The 19772-nt window shown below is 42.8% G+C and overlaps 1 protein-coding gene across 2 annotated transcripts in view; it reads right to left on the bottom strand.

Moving 5' to 3' along the window:
• Positions 1-2465: 2465 nt before the first annotated feature.
• PAK3 (p21 (RAC1) activated kinase 3) overlaps positions 2466-19772 on the bottom strand; it is a 357271-nt gene continuing 339964 nt past the window's right edge. For both annotated transcript variants that reach the window (XM_078688801.1, XM_078688802.1), the window contains exon 15: positions 2466-4707. In XM_078688801.1, the coding sequence (XP_078544927.1) occupies positions 4618-4707 (90 nt within the window). In that variant the 3' untranslated portion in view covers positions 2466-4617. The remainder of the gene's footprint in view (positions 4708-19772) is intronic.

Raw genomic sequence — 19772 nt, 5'->3', positions numbered from 1 at the left:
AAAAAGAAGTTGCGTCAACTGATCTAATCAATGTACATACTAAGTGAAAGGGCTTTAAAAATATTTTATATGTACAAGAGGCACAAATAGCGGAGTACAATGCTATAAGCAGCAGCTTCACATGAGGTAAATGTGCTACACTGATCCAACTTTTACCATCATGAACAACCATAACTTATTTCACTGGGATGATGTTAGCCTTTGAAGCAGACATCATCTGATTCTTGAAAATCACTTGGGTCCATAACTGCATGGGCAAAGCACAAATAAATACATCAACACAATTCTTTAATGTGCTTACAGCACAAATGTGCACCTGTGTGCACAATACCATAAACATGGATTTCAGAGTTTTCATAAACCCAGTGCCTGACCATTACACAGGGACTTATATAATGAAGGAGCAACAAATACAACGTTTCTGTGACACAAGGGGAATACAGGACAATGCATGGCTCTTTAAAATGCATAACTCCAAAATCAATGGCTGGCAATGGTATGTAATGTTAAATTTCAGTGACACCCCTTTCAGAAAACATTCTTAACATACAGAGGTGTTATGGCATTGCAATCACTAATGTATATCCATGATTAACCCTCAGAGAAAGAATTACAAGGATTTCTAAGGACCTACAACATAGAAAAGGAGTGATGCAATAAGTTAAAATGTTCAGTTTACCCAATCAATTCATTTTCTACATTTACTAGATCTGACTGTATACCTAACCATATGTCGGCATCTCAAACTAGTTCTGATTTTAGCATCTGCTTTACAAGTCCCTTTCCATTGAAAGGTAATCCTATTCCGTGTACCATTGCTGCTCTGAATCTTAATGTTGGCTGATAACTCCTTATTAAAGGCTGCAAAGACAAACTGAGTGATCAGAGTGAATATTGCATATTTATTCTCCACACAGCAATGTGGATGTGTATTTACACTGCACTATAATTATTATGCATCCAATTTAAAGTTTGTTCGAGTCTCATAATCCTAAAAGCCTTATAATTGCACAGTGTGGATCTCAGACAAGTGGACTTTCACTGAAATAAGGTACTACTTGTGATGTACACCTGCATTAGAGTATGTCTATCAAAACGGTCTCTGCTGGATAAAGGTGGGGGAGCCATAGCAAACATCAGGATATTCACTATTGCTGGTCTCCATTGTGACTCTAAGGAGGAAACACTTTATAAAACTGTATAACCAAGTGTACCATTTGACAGCAAATGTTTCCTCCTGATCCCATTTGTGACACAATGTCACTGAGCCTATGTAGAGTTTCTTAAACTTTATCATCTGAATGTCTCACAAGTCTCTGAAATATGTGAAACATTTGGAAAAAGCTAATTTTGTTTCTAAAACTAATTATGTAGGGCCCTACATGCAGGATATCCTGAAAGCACAACAATACAGTGCAGGGTGTTCTTAAGGATTTAGGGGGCAATTCGGACATTCTGATGTTTGATTTCTTGTCTTGCAACATTGGAATGATTTACAGAGAAACACTTCAATGACCCTGTCCTGCTAGTTGCAACAATTTGTAATGGATGTTTGGTGGGGGTTAGCAAGTGTTCTATAATGCAATAATGCAATTACATAATTTAGTTTTAAGAGCAGACAACACTGCATACACAAGTGCACATCCTGTTGAATACATACAATTGTGCAATGTACAGTTTTACCAGATCATGAGCCATGAATGACCAGTGCCATACAATGGAAACTATTTTTCAAGCAAACTATGAATTCTAAAAGAAAATCCTTTTTTTCTCCAAGTAACTATGTAAGAGGAAGATGAACCTGATTTAATTGCACCTCTTGCTTATACCTTTGTACAGGTTCAAACAATTTTGTGTGCGTCCACTGAACCTTTCACACTTTTGAACTGGTATGGGTGAAACTATATTGTGATATGGCGAAATACTTCCCCATATTCGTTCCACAAGAAAACCTGCAACTCGGTCAGATTTCATGGTTCATGCGCAAGGTGTGATTCTACCGCTAGTGAGAATGACACAAACTGCCAAAACTGGTCAGCTCTTGTTTTGTGTGCTTTTTTTCCTGCTTGGTAGGTGGAAGAGAATTTCACTGAAGGTTGTTGGCATTAGCTAGTACATACCACAGAATAAAAATTAAACTTGAAACTATGACCTGATAAGCTACTGGCTGACCAATTCTTGGAAATAACCTGGAGTGAAGATACCAACTGCTGTTTGGAGAAATCAACAAGGACAGACATACACACACACACACACACACACACACAGACAAAGTGTAATTTGAAGTGAGGAACTTCCTAAAGGATTGTACTACTTGATAGTAGCTTAGCGACAAAATAATTTTCCAGTTCACCATCAAGTTGACTATTAGAAGGGGTGTCTGTGCTCCTACTCTGCATATGTATCCTGGTAGGCAATATTCAGTTATTACTGCATGTAAATTGAACTGACAAATATTATTATGATTTGCAAAAAAGAAAACTTTTTTTATTGAACAATTTTGTGGCATGAGAGCAGTGTATCTAGTACTGGGTGGTATAAATGCACTATCTAAATTAATAACCAGGTAGTGTCTGTTGTCCCGCAGAAAAGAAATATCCTAGCTTTTTTAATCATTGTGAACCAGAATATATATATCATGGAATATTTTAGTAACAGGTTGTAATTAATATATTTTTGGGAAACCTCAGTTGTATTGGAGTAAGAGGAGGAGTATTTGAACCCCGCAGGTACTAGAGAGTAATGAAACGGATTACAGGAGGGAGTCTGACAGGCATTACAAATACATTTTTATTTGTGGTGCTTAATATGGATGGATGTGGGCAAGCCACATTACAAATGTACCTACTTGAGAAGGTTAAGGTGTGTGAGCCACAGAGACTGCAATTTGCGAAAGGTCAATGGGTTTTGTCAAGTAAGAACAGGGCTCAGAAATCTACTCTCCTTCGAAGTCCAATGATAACCAAAAGACAACTGACCAGCAATGCCGCAGTTTGCCAGAAATTCACCACTCAAGTCCACTATTCCTTGTGTAAAACAGCGTTGATGTATCAACTTCAAAATGTTGCCTTTCAAAGGTGTTTCTTGATATCTGTGAAACTTGGAGTAGACTTTATTGACAATCAAATAGATTGCAATTCCTGCATCTTTATCCAGACAGATCTCACATAGCCTCATTACAAAAGGTTCCTACAGTAAACCAGATCCCATCTACTGCCAACCTTATGTTCGTGCTTCTCTACACATCACAGGAATATGAATGTTCACGTTATCTTCAAAAGAAAGGATAAGTACCATGAATTACCAGAGGAACCAGTTGCCCCCACACATACAACATTTTATCACAGTTTACCAGTAAGCCAATCCTCAATACAGGAAGACTGGAGATGCGGGTTCTAGACACAGTGAAACAATGCATTTATTTGCATTAGTGGATGCAGTGTAACCAGAGGCCGGATAAACTAAGTACTTGTGCTTACGATTAGCAATAGGAGATTAATGTGCACACAAATGTGCTTCTGCTAAAGAGGACTCCAAATGCACCCAGATTACAGAAAGGCATAGAAACATATCTGTTCACAATTAAGAGGCACCAAGTCATGAATAAGGCGGGTTGCAGTAGTATTACATTTGTGCACTCCACATTATGGGGATGAGTTTGTTAGGCTTTGACAGAAAATATCAAAGTCTGTTAAATCACCTTGGACGGAAATCATTGGACATAAGCCTGGTATGGAGTAAACCTCACGATACTTCATTGTAGCCGTGGATGCTTTATCGCTGAGATTATCAATTAATGAACTGATGAAACAGGTAAGAAGCACAATACTGCAATTCATGTAAGGTAATTCTGCAAACAGACCATTTCACATTTTAGTTTCACAATGCCATGTTTCCTGTTGTAATTAGGATCACTTCCTGATGACATATAGTTCTGTCACCAAACGTTGACAACTTTTCTTTTAGTATGTAAGTACCTTTTTAAAGAGCATCACTACAAAAAAGAATTAGCGACAGACAAACAGAAACAAAAAAATGGCGAAGAGGAGTGCTTTCGGTGTAGATGTGAAATTAACAAACTTCCAGAGTGAACCTCCTCACTGTGCTGTATTTACGGAGACCTGGAAGAAAACACGACCCATATTCTGCACTGTGTTTTTGATCTAGTTCGTGACCGGATGTTCAGTCAGAAGATTCCCGTGAATATAGGTGTAACTTTGTTTTTTGTCCAATAAGGTAACCACAACTCAAAAGAGAGGATTGTGCATTTGTAGAGAACAACCAATAGTTCAAAAGAGAATGCACAAATTGTTCGATGTGATGTCGCTGCCATTCCTTTTTCATGTACCCTTATAACCAATCAAGAGACTGACAGTTTCCAATGTATCTTGATCTGGTCTTGCCCAAATGTTTTTTTAACTCCAAAAATAAGTTAAGGAATTGGGAAGAAGACACATGAAGGTTTGCCCTCCCTGGAGAGCTGCAGTGCACCCCTCGATTGTTATCCTCATCGGTCATCACTTCCATCTGTCCTGCAGCGCGGGAGTTGAGGTTTTACAGATCGGTTCAGTCCTGTGTTTTCCGAGAGAACTAGCAGGAGATTACGGGCTCTCCATGCTAACGACTGCTATTTTTGATTGCTTCTTTTGCTGCAATGATCAATGGAGTCAGGCTGGAGAGAGGCTTGGCTAGTTTCAAAAAAGAATGCTGTAAATAAAAAGAAAGTATGAAAGTTAAAAAGACAAGTCTGGAACTATGTGACTCTCCTTACTGAATGTCACAAGACAAGAAATAACAGTGGGCTCAGTCCCATGGAGATCTTTAAAAATACAATAAATGGATCTGTAAAGCCTCAAGTAGAAGTCATTACCTCTACAAAGTCCATCATAATTGCATTTTACTTCTGAGATAAAAGACTGGAACAATCTGCATGCATTCAGTGGATTTATGTCTCACTCAATTACCATTTTTTTTACCTTGATCCAAGATTAAATACATCATACATTGTCTTTTCAACTATTAACTAGTTCAATATCAATTCTGTGAGTTATCATCAACCCCTTGATATCAACTACCTAAGATGCATCACAAACATTTTTAGGGTGGGGTGTTTTAATTTGTACAGGTCGTTTTACGTAGGGGGATTTGCATTGACAGCATTTAAATCAGCTCTGTGTTTAAAGTCACTAATCAAATGTTTCAACGTCAATTCAAATACCACCAACAGCCTTAACTGCTGCCACAAAACTATGAAAGTGCTACAGCCCCATAGGACATAATATTCTTAATAGCAACATCTTCACTTGCTTCATTATATACTCCATAATTCCTTTGTGAATAGGCCCCAAATTACATTTATAAACTATCCTCGTCATACATGGTCCCAACATAAATATGATTTGGAAGGATTTCATCAATTTTTCCAGAACCTTAAATGGAAACTTGGGTTGGACTGTACAAGTGTTTGCAACTCAGAGGAGATCTATAAAAACTTTCTTACATAGCAGCATTTGTGGAGGATGTCTGTTAAGTCAGGTATGCTTTTCAAGATAAACAGAGGCTTAGCGTGCAGAGGTATTCAACCACCTTAGATGGAGCTATTACATAGTTTAACACTTTCAAGGCAGACATGTTTGTGCACTGCTTTTCCAGAGCTGTATCCACAAGACTGATGTGAGACTGTGCACACACATGCACCTCTTGGGTCGTTTGTGCACCCAAACTAGATTTGTTTTAAGCACATTCATGGCTATGGATAGGTGCAACATGTGCTTCAATATTTCATTGCACCTAGAAGATATAAAGAAAAATGTTGAGATTTTTGTAAGCACATTTGCTTCATAATTGTTCCATTTCGCACATTAACAGCAAACCCCAGCACTCTAACCAAGGAAATGTTGCCTTGAATGTCTGGAAATACCAAATATACAGCAATTATGAAGTATTATTGCAGATCAGTGAATTATGGCAGAATGATTGCTTATGGAGCATTGTTTAAAGGTGACATATGAAAAATCCATGACTATGTGGAAAGTAAACAATCAACATAGTTTCCAATTATGCACAACCGAAGGAATGCGCGGGAGAAGGCTAGCCATTTCTTGCCATGATATGCTGGCAGGTAAAATGTCCTGAACACATGTCAGATTTACAACTATTGTTTCTCACAAAATGGTAATATCCTGCAGTCTTACTCATGCAGGAAACATATCCCTCCCACAGCTTAACCCATATTTGTGTTACTCGGGATGTCCTGGGGTTGTCATACGCGTTGATTTGAAACTGTTTTAGGGTGTACACAATTGAAGAACTGAGTGCAAAATATTTGGCAAATCAAAAGCAAGTGAAATGATACTCTAGGGCTCCTATCGAATGGTCACAGGTGCCAACTCAGGACCACATGGAAACATACCACAGCATACACACAGCTTGCCCACCTACAATTCTCATTTCTGAGTAGCAGACCTCTCTCGCCATTATTTCTAACTGGGACAATGTGTTAAACATGAGGTTTGTCAGATTTTCAGCAATTTTTCCCTGAAACACTGCACTTCCTAACAGTCTTTTTCACGTAGTAACTTACCCCTTCGGAACTGTGGTATATAAATAAATAATACCGGATCTAGGTTTGTCTAGGCATAGCAATAACAGATAGCTCAATAAATAAGAGTCAAGATTCGAGGTAGTAGGAGTTTTGCAGGTTTAATACAGCATAAAGGACAGGAACAGGACAACCTGCACGGGAATAGGATGGCAAGGCCGGGCAGCTGCCGGGGCTGGATCTGGGATGAGCGCGCTAACATTTAATAACAGTGCACAAGTATATATACTAAAACAATTGCATTACAGTACATACAATGGGCGGAGCAATGGGTGGAGCAGTAGCAGTCGCGAAAGATAAGGGTAAAAGTGGGTGTAACAGAGGCGTATACATAGACATGTGATGTAAACGTAACAGAATATGTCATGAATGGGGTGGAGACATGGAGGGGGCTACCTAAGGAGCCGGGACCTCTAACCTGGTGGTGCGTGCAAACTGGCAATGACGCGTTACTAGGAGAAGCTGGGGGCTATGAACTCTGTGCTAGGAGCAGAGACTGAAGTCTGGAGAGTCAGGGCGACATGTACCTAAACCCTATCTAGTATCTGATGTTTAGAGAACATGTTGATATAAACTAAGAGTCAGGAGGGGAGAGGCTAACGGACTCTAAGACTGGAGCATGCATTATTCTACCTGTAGTGCGTGATGAAGCATATTAAATGACCATTAAATGCAGTATTTCTCTTACATGGAGACGTAAAGGCTAGACAATGACGGAAACTATTGATGCGATTCAGTAGCTTAGGAATGCAGAGAAGGAGGACTGAACTGATAACTGGAATCATAACATACTCTTGGCAAACTCAGAGGCAGAGCCAGGCTGAGCCGGGCACTGTGAGGCATGAAGTAAGTGAAGGGTCAGGAACACAGGTGGGGGCTGTATCGCTCCTCAGCGAGGGCTCAGGAGACAGGAGCTGAAATCTGGTGTCCAGGCCCTTTTGAGGCCTAGAAACGGGGACTTTTCAATGAAATAACGTGCACACTGAGAAACGTGGCAACGTGACTTTACATAGGCCTAATACTCGTAGCTTTCACGAGAACTGGAAACTGGCATACTAGTAATGGACACAACTGTAATTGCGTCTTTAATTGAACACGGGGAATACATATGCATATTAATCATGCACACATAACATATGATGGAGGACGCGTAGGGACACAGAACATGGCAAAATTTACTTTTCCACATTCCCTCCTTGTCACTACGTTTCCATCAGGAAACATCAATATTCATAATACCATCTATCATTTCATACAGTATCATTTGCTCGTCTCGAATTTTCTTGGAACGGGATTTAGGACGGGACTTGGGACTAGGAATACAAGAGGTAGCACAAATGCCGCAAATCGCAGGGCCACATTGTATACAGAGGCAGCAGCTGAATATGATCGCTACTGCAATACCTAGAAATGACAATACTTTCCATCCCCAGGCAGAAATTATACTCCAGAACCAACCGGACCATATCCAGGTGCCTGGATTCTGGTGTAACTGATGGGCAATTTTGTGAAGTCTGGTTATAGCTGAATAAACAGACGGCGCGTTATTTGGAATGAAAATGCAGCAACTAGATCCGATGACTCTACAGGCCCCGCCCCTATCGGCCAGTATGACGTCAAGGACGAGACGATTCTGGAGCACGACAAATCTCATAGCAGATTGCTCTTCAGTTAAATTACCTAGGGCAGAGGCAGTCTCATTCACTACTGCTTCAAGGGTTCTGGTTAACCTACGAATTAACTTACTATTCTGGATAGGTCCTATAAAGAAGAAGAAACCTCTATTGAAATCTGTATATTGTTCTAGAGCAGTTTCAGTATAATCGACAATCGGGGACTCGACCTCCCTTCTATGTCTAATGTGTACTAGATGTGTGTTTCTATGATAATCAGATGGGGCTAGGAAGACTGGCGGCAGTAGGAAGGCAATGTAACAGGTTCCCTCCCAATCGAGGGGCAGACGAACATATGCGGTTTGACCACAAACAAAATAAGAATGACGTGAAGCTTTGAAAATAGATTTCCCACTGTCACTATACTTGACAATAGTAGCACAATCACTATGTCCTACATGTACGGAACCATAATTTCGGACACATAATTCGCCTTTGACTGGTAGTACTGAAATAGCAGGTAAGTCTGGAGTAGAATCAGACTGAACATTCAGGACCATAAAATTCGAAGAATAATTACCCAAATTATAAACTTCGTTTTCGAGATCTAACCCTGTTCTGTGGGGAAGACCTTGCTTGTCTGGGAAACATGTACTGTTAAGAAAAGACATATCTGTTGAGGATGACGTTAACGTGGACCATGCTCCACACGAACCATTATGTGAAAACGGATAAGGAAACAGTGGCAGAACTCCCTTCGGTGTCTGGAAAGGGGGGAGTCGACCACACACCCAACAATTAGTGGCATTGCTGGTCTGGTGTGAATAATGTAACATGCGGATAAAAGAATTGTTACGCATAGCGAGGCGATAAGAGAGTTCATGAGGAGGCAGATCACTAAACGTGTGCTCTACTGTAACATTAGAAGACTTGTTCACATGAGGAACTGGAAAATACAGATAAAACGCATAACTGGTGCAGGAAATCATAACACTGAGAAATAATATGAAACATAGAAAAACGATACATCGGATTGAGTTTTGACTAACTCTCTCACTATGGGGGTCTATTTTATACATGTCAGAAACCGGTCTAACCGTTTCACCTAGGGGAGGACTTAGACAATCAAACTGGCTGACTTATTTTACTAGACCTTAACTTTTTCTTATACTCCTGTTGCGGAGTTGTCTCTAACAGGGAAGGGTTCGTAGCAATGTCTTTTGCGGGACAGTCCTTAAGAATAGTACTTTGGCAGTCCTTTAAATGCTCGGAAATGTTCTTTGAGACAGGTTTCAGTCCATAAAAGTTTTTGATGTGTGAAAGATGCACCCAGCCTTTGCGTCCCTCCAACTTCACGGCTGTACGGGTGGCGAGGAGGACCTGTCGGGGCTCCTTCCAGCGAGGCTCCAGTGGACTTGAACGATCGAAATTTCGCACTAGGACCATGGATCCGGGAACAATTTCATGCGGTGCCACCTCGGTATTGTCTGGAAATGCGGCGGCAACCTGTGAACGACAAGAGTTGAGGGCAGACATCAAGGAAGCTAGGTAATCTGTCAGCATATTACTTGAAACATCGGTAATACTTCGGGGTCTAGGTGTACCCCACATGTTAGGGGGGCGGCCGAATACGACCTCGTACGGGGACAGACCTGATCTGGAATGTGCGACCATGCGCATGTAAAATAAAGCAACTGGCAGAGCTACTAGCCAGTCCACACCTTTCTCTTGACATACTTTTGCAATGCGGATTTTCAAAGTCTGGTTATGTCTCTCTACGAGACCGGCTGCTTCTGGATGGCGTACACAATGAAACTTCCACTGGTACCCTAACAACAGGGAAATGTGTTTCATCAACTCAGATGAGAATGGCTGGCCGTTGTCAGAATATACGACTCTAGGGAGTCCATAACGGGGAAGAACTCACGAACCAACTGCTTGGCAGTAGTCGCGGCTGTGTAATCTGGGACTGGATATGCTTCTGTCCACCTGGACAAAGCGCATACAACTACAAGAACATACTTGAAACCTCGACATCGCTCCATCTGAATATAATCCATCTGGAGGACCTCAAAAGGGTGGTCAGGGGGCTGGAATCCACCTTGTTCCACCGGGACACTTTTACCTGGATTAAACTGACAACATATCATACAGGTACGAACTTTCTGCTTGGCTGCAGCTCGTAAATGCTTGTTGAACCAAATGTTCTGGATACTGTCTAACATGGCTTTTTCTCCTAAATGTGCTGGACTATGTGCGGTATTAACAATGACTTGAACCATAGAGTCGGGGAGAAACCATGTGGCTCTACCCTTCGTTACCCATCCCTGATCTGTCTGGACCCCTCCTACTTCGGACCATTTCTTGATTTCCTCGGGAGTAGCATGTAACTGGATGTCTATGACATCTTGAGTGGGGTCCTTAACTGTCATACAGGTAGTCGGATCTGGAGTGTATGTCGGTGTCTTATTAACTGGAATGTCTAATGTCTGTGCTGTGAGCTTGGCTGTGCGATCTGCTAGATCATTACCCTGGGAAATAGTGTCAGTAACTTTCGTATGTGCTTTGCACTTCATGATAGCAATAGATGTCGGTAAATGTATAGCATCTAACAGGGCCTGAATAAGGAGACCATGCTGAATCTTGGTTCCATGAGAAGTCATGAAACCTCTCTCCTGCCAGAGCACTCCAAAGTCGTGTACGACTCCAAATGCGTAACGTGAATCTGTGTAAACATTAACCTTCAGGTCCTTAGCGTGTATGCAGGCTTGTGTCAGAGCAACTAGCTCTGCTGCTTGAGCGGACAGAGTGTCAATGCGGTGTGTCTCTATAACTTCGGTGTCAGTAGTCACTGCATACGCGGCAACTAGTTCTCCTGTACTTGTTCTCATACATGAACCATCCACATAAAGTGTCAGGTCGGGATCTGGTAATGGAATATCTGTCAGATCTTGTCTTGGTTTTGTCGTAATGTTGACTACTTCCACACAGTCGTGTGTGGCAGGATTCGATGTAACTGACGGTAACAGTGTAGCAGGATTTAAAACGTTGCAGCGTCTGATCTCTATGTGTGGCTGGAACAGTGTCAATTCATAACCTGTTAAACGTGCAATTGTCAAGTGCTGAGTCTGTGTTCGGTTTAAAAGAACTTCCACGGAGTGTGGAACTTGTACTGTCAGGGAGTGTCCTAAAACTATGGAATCACTTTGTCTGATAGCTAGAGCTGTGGCTGCAACTGACTTGAGGCACGCAGGCAGAGCCTGGGCTACAGGATCTAATGTGCTCGAAAAATAAGCACAAGGCTTGTATTGTCCTGCTTGATCTTGTGTGAGAACAGATAATGCTGTACCTTCGCGTTCTGTGACGAAAAGTGTAAAAGGTTTACTGTAGTTCGGTGTTGCTAGAACTGGAGCTTGACATAAAGCTTTCTTTAACTCATTGAAACTAAGTGTATGTTCAGATGTCCAAGGGAGGACAGTCGATACGGCTGCCTCCTGGGTCGTTAACTGTATCAGTGGTTTAGCTAGAAATGCATACTGAGGAATCCATTGTCTGCAATAAGAAGTAAGGCCGATAAAAACACGTACCTCCTTCTGGGTCTTGGGCTGAGGAAGACTCGCTATTAACTGGATACGGTCTGGTGTCAACTGCCTACCCCTCTTGGACAGTAAGTGGCCTAAATAGATCACTTGCTGGACACAGAATTGAAGCTTCGAAGGGGACACCTTGTGCCCCATCTCGGCAAGGAAATACAAGACTGTAAGTGATGCTCGCTCGCAATCACGTTCAGAACGGGCTGTGATCAGTAGATCATCGACATACTGGAGCAGGGCAGTGTCAGTTGGCATGTGAATGTTGTCTAATTGTCTCTTGAGTGCTTGACTGTAAATACTAGGACTTTCTGTGAAACCTTGAGGAGCGCGTGTGAACATATAGCTCCTTCCATTTAAACAAAATCCGAAAAGAAACTGGCTGTCTGGATGAATGGGGACACTGAAAAACGCATTCTTGAGGTCTATGACAGTGAAAAATGAGGCTTCGGAATCAATGGCTGTCAATAGGGAAGAAATGTCCGGGACAACTGGGTACTGAGGAATAATACATTTATTGAGTTCTCGTAGGTCAATCACTAATCGATATACTGGAGGTGCATTCGGATCAGTACGTTTCATGACAGGAATGATCGGAGAATTACATACATTGGAGTCAGTTTCTACAACTACTCCTTGAGCCATGAGCTCGTCAATAATTTTGGATAAGGCTGCTACAGCCTCCGGTGGCAATCTGTACTGTCTGATTCGTGGCAGGACTACACCTGGCTTGAGAGTCACACGATGGGGTGTGATTTGCATATAACCAACATCAGTTGGACCTTGCGCCCATAGATGCTGCGGAACATTAGACAATCTCGGATCAAAATCTCGTAATACATAGTGACCCTTGAAGTCACGTAGGAACAATCGTATTCCCTCTGGGGAACAGCATATAACTGCACCTAACTCTTTCAGTGTCTTAATACCCAATAGGTTTTCTGGACATGACTTAGTAAGTAACAGATCAGTAGTGCGGGACAATGGACCTACTTCTAGAGTAACTGGCTTTGAAATTTTATTTACAATAGGCTTTCCTGAAAATCCAAGGGAAACATTTCTAGAGCCTGAGAGCGGAGCCCCTGGAACTTCGGCGTGACTGATGGTGGTCCTACTTGCCCCTGTATCAATCAGAAACTTTCTGTCTTTCCCTAATACTTGACTATGAACATAGGGACCCTCTTGATCTACAGGAATCTCGATGAGAGGCAAGCCTACCTCCCTCTCTAGGCTGTTTCATGAATACGGTTGATACTCTGGATACTCGGACTGTGCATACTGGTACATCTGCTGTGTAACATGCTGTGTTGCAGCAATAGGCTGCGGTGCTGTAACTGTCTGTTGTGCATTCTGTGGCTGAGGAGTCTGTGAAACTTGTTCTTGTCTAGGCGGACGTGGTCTTTCTTTAGTCTTACCGTTAGCTATGTTGTGTTTCAGAACTGCACACTCGTTTATAAAATGACCTGGCTGTTTGCAATAATTGCAGTTTCCTTTAACGGGAGCTGCAGGATGATTGGCTTGATTCGGACCCCTCTTCTGACTGTCTTGAGGAACAGATTGTGCAACTAGTACTTTCATTTTCGTGTCTTTCATACGCTTTCTCTCGTGTTCTTGCTCTTCTCTGATTCTGTTCTGGTGATACTGGAGCATCTGTAACATCTGGGACGGAGTACTAGCTTGCCACGTACTTTCGACTTTCAAAACTCGATTCTTAACTTGTGGACTTGAGTTCTCGACTAATTTAGTAACAAAAAGGTGAGGGTATGACTCGCTACTTGTCTTGAGGCCACTGTTTATGGTAAAACATTTTTCAAATCTAGAATAATAATCACTAGTATCTTCATCTTGTTTCTGTTTGCAGGCTGAGATTGCATCCCAGTCTTCTTTTCTAGTTGTCAATAATCTAGGCAAAACTTGTATTAACAATTCTGGTAATTCTTTACATTTATCTCCAAGACCGGTACCTGTTACTCGTGCCTTATCTTCAGCTTCTAGGACTGCCCAATCGATCTTTTTCTCTCCCACCTCCCAATCTTTTTCCTTGAGTTTCTCATATACCCCTGCGGGCAATAGGACTTTTAACATTTTAATAACGTCTGGATACGTATATTCTCCCATACGGAGCATGTCTTTTAATTCTCGGTGGAACCCTGCTGGATCTTTATCATGACAGGGAATTAACTTTTTCATCTCTAAGAGTTCCATCTTTGTGATCGGGGTGTAAACAAACACTCGTTGCATTTCACCACCATCTGTCTTAACTGGATGCACTTCTCGTAACGGATTCTGTCTGTCTATGTAAAAGGGTTTACTTTCTGGGGGTGAGACATGAACAAAATGCGGGTTCAAGAACGTTCTGTATTTGTGGCGCTGTTCTAGAATGACACTAATTAAATCGGTACCTAAACCTTTCCATTTATACTGGAGTAACTCGTTCAGGACATCATGTAACGGACCTGGATCAGAATGTTGACCCTCATACAAAGTAATGAGGTGCTGGATCATATACATACCCGCCAGTCGTTGCTCGGCTGGGGGCAATTTCAGAAACATTTGTGCCACTATTTCGTCTGGAAAAGTGGTAGAATCAGTAATCCATTGGACTGCTGATCTGACTAGTTCTTGTTCATGCATAGTACTTAGCTCGCTATAACCGATTCGTGATTTCAGAATGTGATCGGTAGCTTGGAATACTTGTTCTAGAGAACCTTGTTCTGGTGCTGGATGATGGAAAGTTGGCTTGTGTTCTAGACGTAAATGGCGATCTGGAAATCTAGATTTTCCTACATACGCTATTCTGGCAGGATTCTCATCGTCTACCTCTTCAGTATCAGAGTTACTTTCCTTCTCGCTTACTCGTGCTTCTTTGCGTTGTTCGTGTATCCTTATTATTTCTTTACGAATTTTCTTGTACATACTCTCTATACTACTGATAGTCTTGTGCTTACCCTCGGCTATATTATCACTCCACCTTGTCAGGACTTTCATTTCGGCTTGATCTTTGGTCGGATAATCTTGTTCTCGTATTAAACAATTAATCAGAAACTTTAATAGCATGAGCTGAATTTCAGCTTTCCTTTGAGACATGACGTCACTAATACTTTCTGGATCATTCCCTGTACGGATAAAACGATATATTCTGTCTAGATCTTCTTTCATATCTGGTAGGGTGACTAGATACTCGGTCACCTTTCTTACGCGTAATGAATATAAAACCATATTATCCTCGCCTGGGACTGGATCATAGCCACATTCGGTAAGGGCTTTTCTTATTTCTGCAACAGACAGATATCTGGGCGTACGCTGTGACGCTTGTGCATGTAATTCGACTAACGTTAAACGCTTGTGTGGCGGCGGGGTTCCTGGAGGACCTCCCCCTGCGGCCCCTAAACTAGAATCGTCAACTGATGCTCTTCGTCCTGGCAGAGTGGGAAATGGAAATGCAGGCTGGACTTGTATGGCGGGCTGGACCGGGGGTACCGTAACAGGTACTCCGGTGTCTGGAGGAGCGGGAAGTGCCTGATTTACAGGGACTGGCTGAGCAGGATTTGCATATTCTGGGACTGTGTCGTCCAAATAGGACGAAATAAAAACATCAGCTGCGGTCGGTTTGTGACGTAGCTTGGTCGGAACTAGTGGTAGCGGAAAATTACTGGATGCCTCCAGGGTCGCTTTTGGCAAGCCCTCGGCAAGAAGAGGATACATACCCTTAATGAGGGCATGCCTCTGTCTGTCTGACTGTTCGGTTTTAACTCGTTCACCTATCTCGATTAATTCTTTTTCTTGTGCTCGTTCTAAGGATTCTCTACTTAATTCAGACTTTCTGATTTCTTTTTCGGTTCTTCTATGAGATTCTTTGCGCCATAACTCAATGGCATCTTTCTGTGACTGTCTGGCTTTCTTGTTCCATAATGCCTCTTCTACTCTCATGATGCACTCGGCATCCCATGTACCTGATACGGGCCATCTATACTTTTCTTCCAAACCTTTGGTATACTCTACCCATAAATCTAGATACAATATGGCGCTTATGCCATGCTTCTGATACATAAAATGACCTGGACTGTCCCTAGGCGGAACAGGAACTGCTGCTTCCAGCAGACCTTTTCTGGTTTTTAACTGACGCAGTTTTGAAAAGAGTGGCATGACTGAACTATAATCTGGACACAATACAATATACAATAAACACGATAATTACTTCACACTCATACCACGACATTAAAATACATGAAGAACATTGTGAATAACAGTTCGAACAGAATACCACCTGGAATACGGAAAACAGAATACATGAATTTTCTCGAGAACAGAACTGACTAGAACAGAAACTAGATGCACTGCTGAAACAGTACTAGACTTACCGGTCTCATAAAGAGACACGTCAGGACCCGCATCCACCGAAGTGGACACTTCGTTTGGGATATGTGTACCACCAAACCCCACGGACCAGAGTCAATTGGATTGACCCTGTCTAGATACTACCCCAGCAACGGTACTCACCGGGCAGCAAGAACGGAAGGCCTCGGACTGGACTGCTTCGACGCCGGACGGACGGACTTCGGACTTCTGTTACGGGTGGGCCTCCGGATACCTCGGACCTTGGACTCTCGGCTTGGGCTCTGGTCGGGACTCGCCGCGTTCCTCCACCGTCTCGTCTGGATGCTGGACCGCCTCCTCCGTCTCCTCCGTGGGCCTGAGGGATACTTGAAGCAGAAATATCTGCCGGTGCGCAGAAGAGTTCCGTCACGACTGCAGAGGGTCAGGGGGTCGGCGTGGCTTCACCGACGCGTGGGGAAAGGGCAAGTCCCTGTTCGGGCGCCATTATGTGGTATATAAATAAATAATACCGGATCTAGGTTTGTCTAGGCATAGCAATAACAGATAGCTCAATAAATAAGAGTCAAGATTCGAGGTAGTAGGAGTTTTGCAGGTTTAATACAGCATAAAGGACAGGAACAGGACAACCTGCACGGGAATAGGATGGCAAGGCCGGGCAGCTGCCGGGGCTGGATCTGGGATGAGCGCGCTAACATTTAATAACAGTGCACAAGTATATATACTAAAACAATTGCATTACAGTACATACAATGGGCGGAGCAATGGGTGGAGCAGTAGCAGTCGCGAAAGATAAGGGTAAAAGTGGGTGTAACAGAGGCGTATACATAGACATGTGATGTAAACGTAACAGAATATGTCATGAATGGGGTGGAGACATGGAGGGGGCTACCTAAGGAGCCGGGACCTCTAACCTGGTGGTGCGTGCAAACTGGCAATGACGCGTTACTAGGAGAAGCTGGGGGCTATGAACTCTGTGCTAGGAGCAGAGACTGAAGTCTGGAGAGTCAGGGCGACATGTACCTAAACCCTATCTAGTATCTGATGTTTAGAGAACATGTTGATATAAACTAAGAGTCAGGAGGGGAGAGGCTAACGGACTCTAAGACTGGAGCATGCATTATTCTACATGTAGTGCGTGATGAAGCATATTAAATGACCATTAAATGCAGTATTTCTCTTACATGGAGACGTAAAGGCTAGACAATGACGGAAACTATTGATGCGATTCAGTAGCTTAGGAATGCAGAGAAGGAGGACTGAACTGATAACTGGAATCATAACATACTCTTGGCAAACTCAGAGGCAGAGCCAGGCTGAGCCGGGCACTGTGAGGCAGGAAGTAAGTGAAGGGTCAGGAACACAGGTGGGGGCTGTATCGCTCCTCAGCGAGGGCTCAGGAGACAGGAGCTGAAATCTGGTGTCCAGGCCATTTTGAGGCCTAGAAACGGGGACTTTTCAATGAAATAACGTGCACACTGAGAAACGTGGCAACGTGACTTTACATAGGCCTAATACTCGTAGCTTTCACGAGAACTGGAAACTGGCATACTAGTAATGGACACAACTGTAATTGCGTCTTTAATTGAACACGGGGAATACATATGCATATTAATCATGCACACATAACATATGATGGAGGACGCGTAGGGACACAGAACATGGCAAAATTTACTTTTCCACAGAACCTTCAACTGGGTCTCCAGAGTATGAGGTACTAGAAATGTGGCTGTTCAATGGGGTTGAATTATCATCAGCCCACTAGAACCCAAGGAATGTTTCTGATGGGGGCGTATCAATGTGGCATTACTACAGTGTTTGAGCTGGGGTCCGCTGGCACCCAGAAAAACCTACTAACTTCAGACATTACTAAACACTAGAGAGACAGTGGAATCCACAGTAAGGTGGCATGCGTTCATCACAGCTGGGTACATGATCCAGACTGCCCTGCAAATTTCAAAGAATGGGTTTAAAAATAAATTTCAATTTTATTACCACGTGGAGGCCAGATTTATTTATTTATTTATTTATATTTAATTTTATTTTATAGAGCGCGCAGCTACCCGGAGGTTTCCCGGATCTAGACCAACAAGGGAGGTGTGCCTGCCGAAATAGTTTATTGATTGAATAACCAAGTTTTTAAATCCCTGCGGAACTTTAGGTAATTAGGTTCAATCCGAAGGGGTAGAGTGAGAGAGTTCCACAGGGATGGGGCCAGAAAAGCAAAAGAGCGACCACCCATTCTGGCTCTCCTAATCCTAGGAATCTGGAATTTGTGTTGATTGGACGAACGAAGAGTGCGGGAGGGAGAGTACAGATGAATCAAAGATCTCAGATATTGAGGGGCCTTGCCAGTATTAATGTTGTGTATAAAACAGAGAGCCTTAAATTTACAGTGACTATCAATGCAAAGCCAATGAAGGCTACGGCGGGAAGGGGAGGTAGAAGACTTGTAGGGTAGTTTACATAGCAGACGGACTGCCATGTTCTGAACCGTCTGCAATTTACGGATTACCCGCCCCCAGAAAAAGAACATTACCATAGTCCAGGCGAGATGTTATTAGCGCCTGGACTACGGTTTTCTGGGTGTCCAAAGGAAGCAGCCATGTGATTTTCTTCAACCATTTGAGAATAGTTGTGCAAGTGGAAGAGACTCTAACAACATGTTGCCTCATGGACAACTGGTCATCAAAAATGATGCCCAAGTTGCAAGCTGTTTTAGATGGGTTAGGAGGGGTGCCTATTTGAGCAGGACAATGAGAGGGTCCCCATAAGCCGGTGTTGTTGCCAAACAGAAGAAGTTCTGTTTTCCCTCCGTTCAATTTTAACTTGTTGTCAAGCATCCAGGAGGCAATGTTGTTGAGACCATAGCAGAGGGAGGATGTAGTGGAGTGATGGCTGGTGGAGAGTGAAAAGATGATCTGTGTGTCATCTGCATATGAATATATGGAGAGCCCCGCTTGCTCCGCAATACTAGCCAAGGGTCTGACATACAAATTGAAGAGAAGGGGGCTCAAGATGGCACCTTGGGGAACACCGTATGCTGAATTGTAGATTTTGGATGCAGAAGTAGCCGAGAAGACTTGAAACGTCCGGTCAGACAAAAAGCTGGTAAGCCATCCAAGGGCAGAATGAGTGATGCCAGAGGTCTTGACGATGTTAACCAGAATGGGGTGGGAGACCGTATCAAATGCGGCACTTAAATCTAGTAGAATAAGTGCCACGGTCTCCCCTCTGTCCACCAGATGACGAATGGTTTCAGAGACTCCTAGAAGTGTGGATTCTGTAGAAAAACCCGAGCGAAAGCCAGATTGTGAATGATGTAAAATATTATGAGATTCAATGTAGCTGGTGAGTTGTTTGTTTACGTGCTTTTCCAGAATCTTAGAATAGACTGGAAGAAGCGAAATTGGGCGGAAATTGGCGGGGTTATTTGGATCTGTATTGGCCTTTTTCAGCAACGGTATAACCATTGGGTGTTTCCAAGAATTGGGGACCTTGGCCTCCCTGAGGGACGTATTCAATAACTCCAAGATGAGCTTAAGAGAGGAGGAGTCTAGGGTTAGCAGAATTTGGGGAGGGATGGGATCCAAAGGGGAACCGGATTTGATACTTCTAACTATGTCATGTAAT

The sequence above is a fragment of the Lissotriton helveticus genome, chromosome 4_1, assembly GCF_964261635.1.
Source record: "Lissotriton helveticus chromosome 4_1, aLisHel1.1, whole genome shotgun sequence".
NCBI lineage: Eukaryota > Metazoa > Chordata > Amphibia > Caudata > Salamandridae > Lissotriton > Lissotriton helveticus.
The sequence above is the reverse complement of the archived record's forward strand: the minus strand, read 5'-3'. Positions and strand labels throughout refer to the sequence as shown.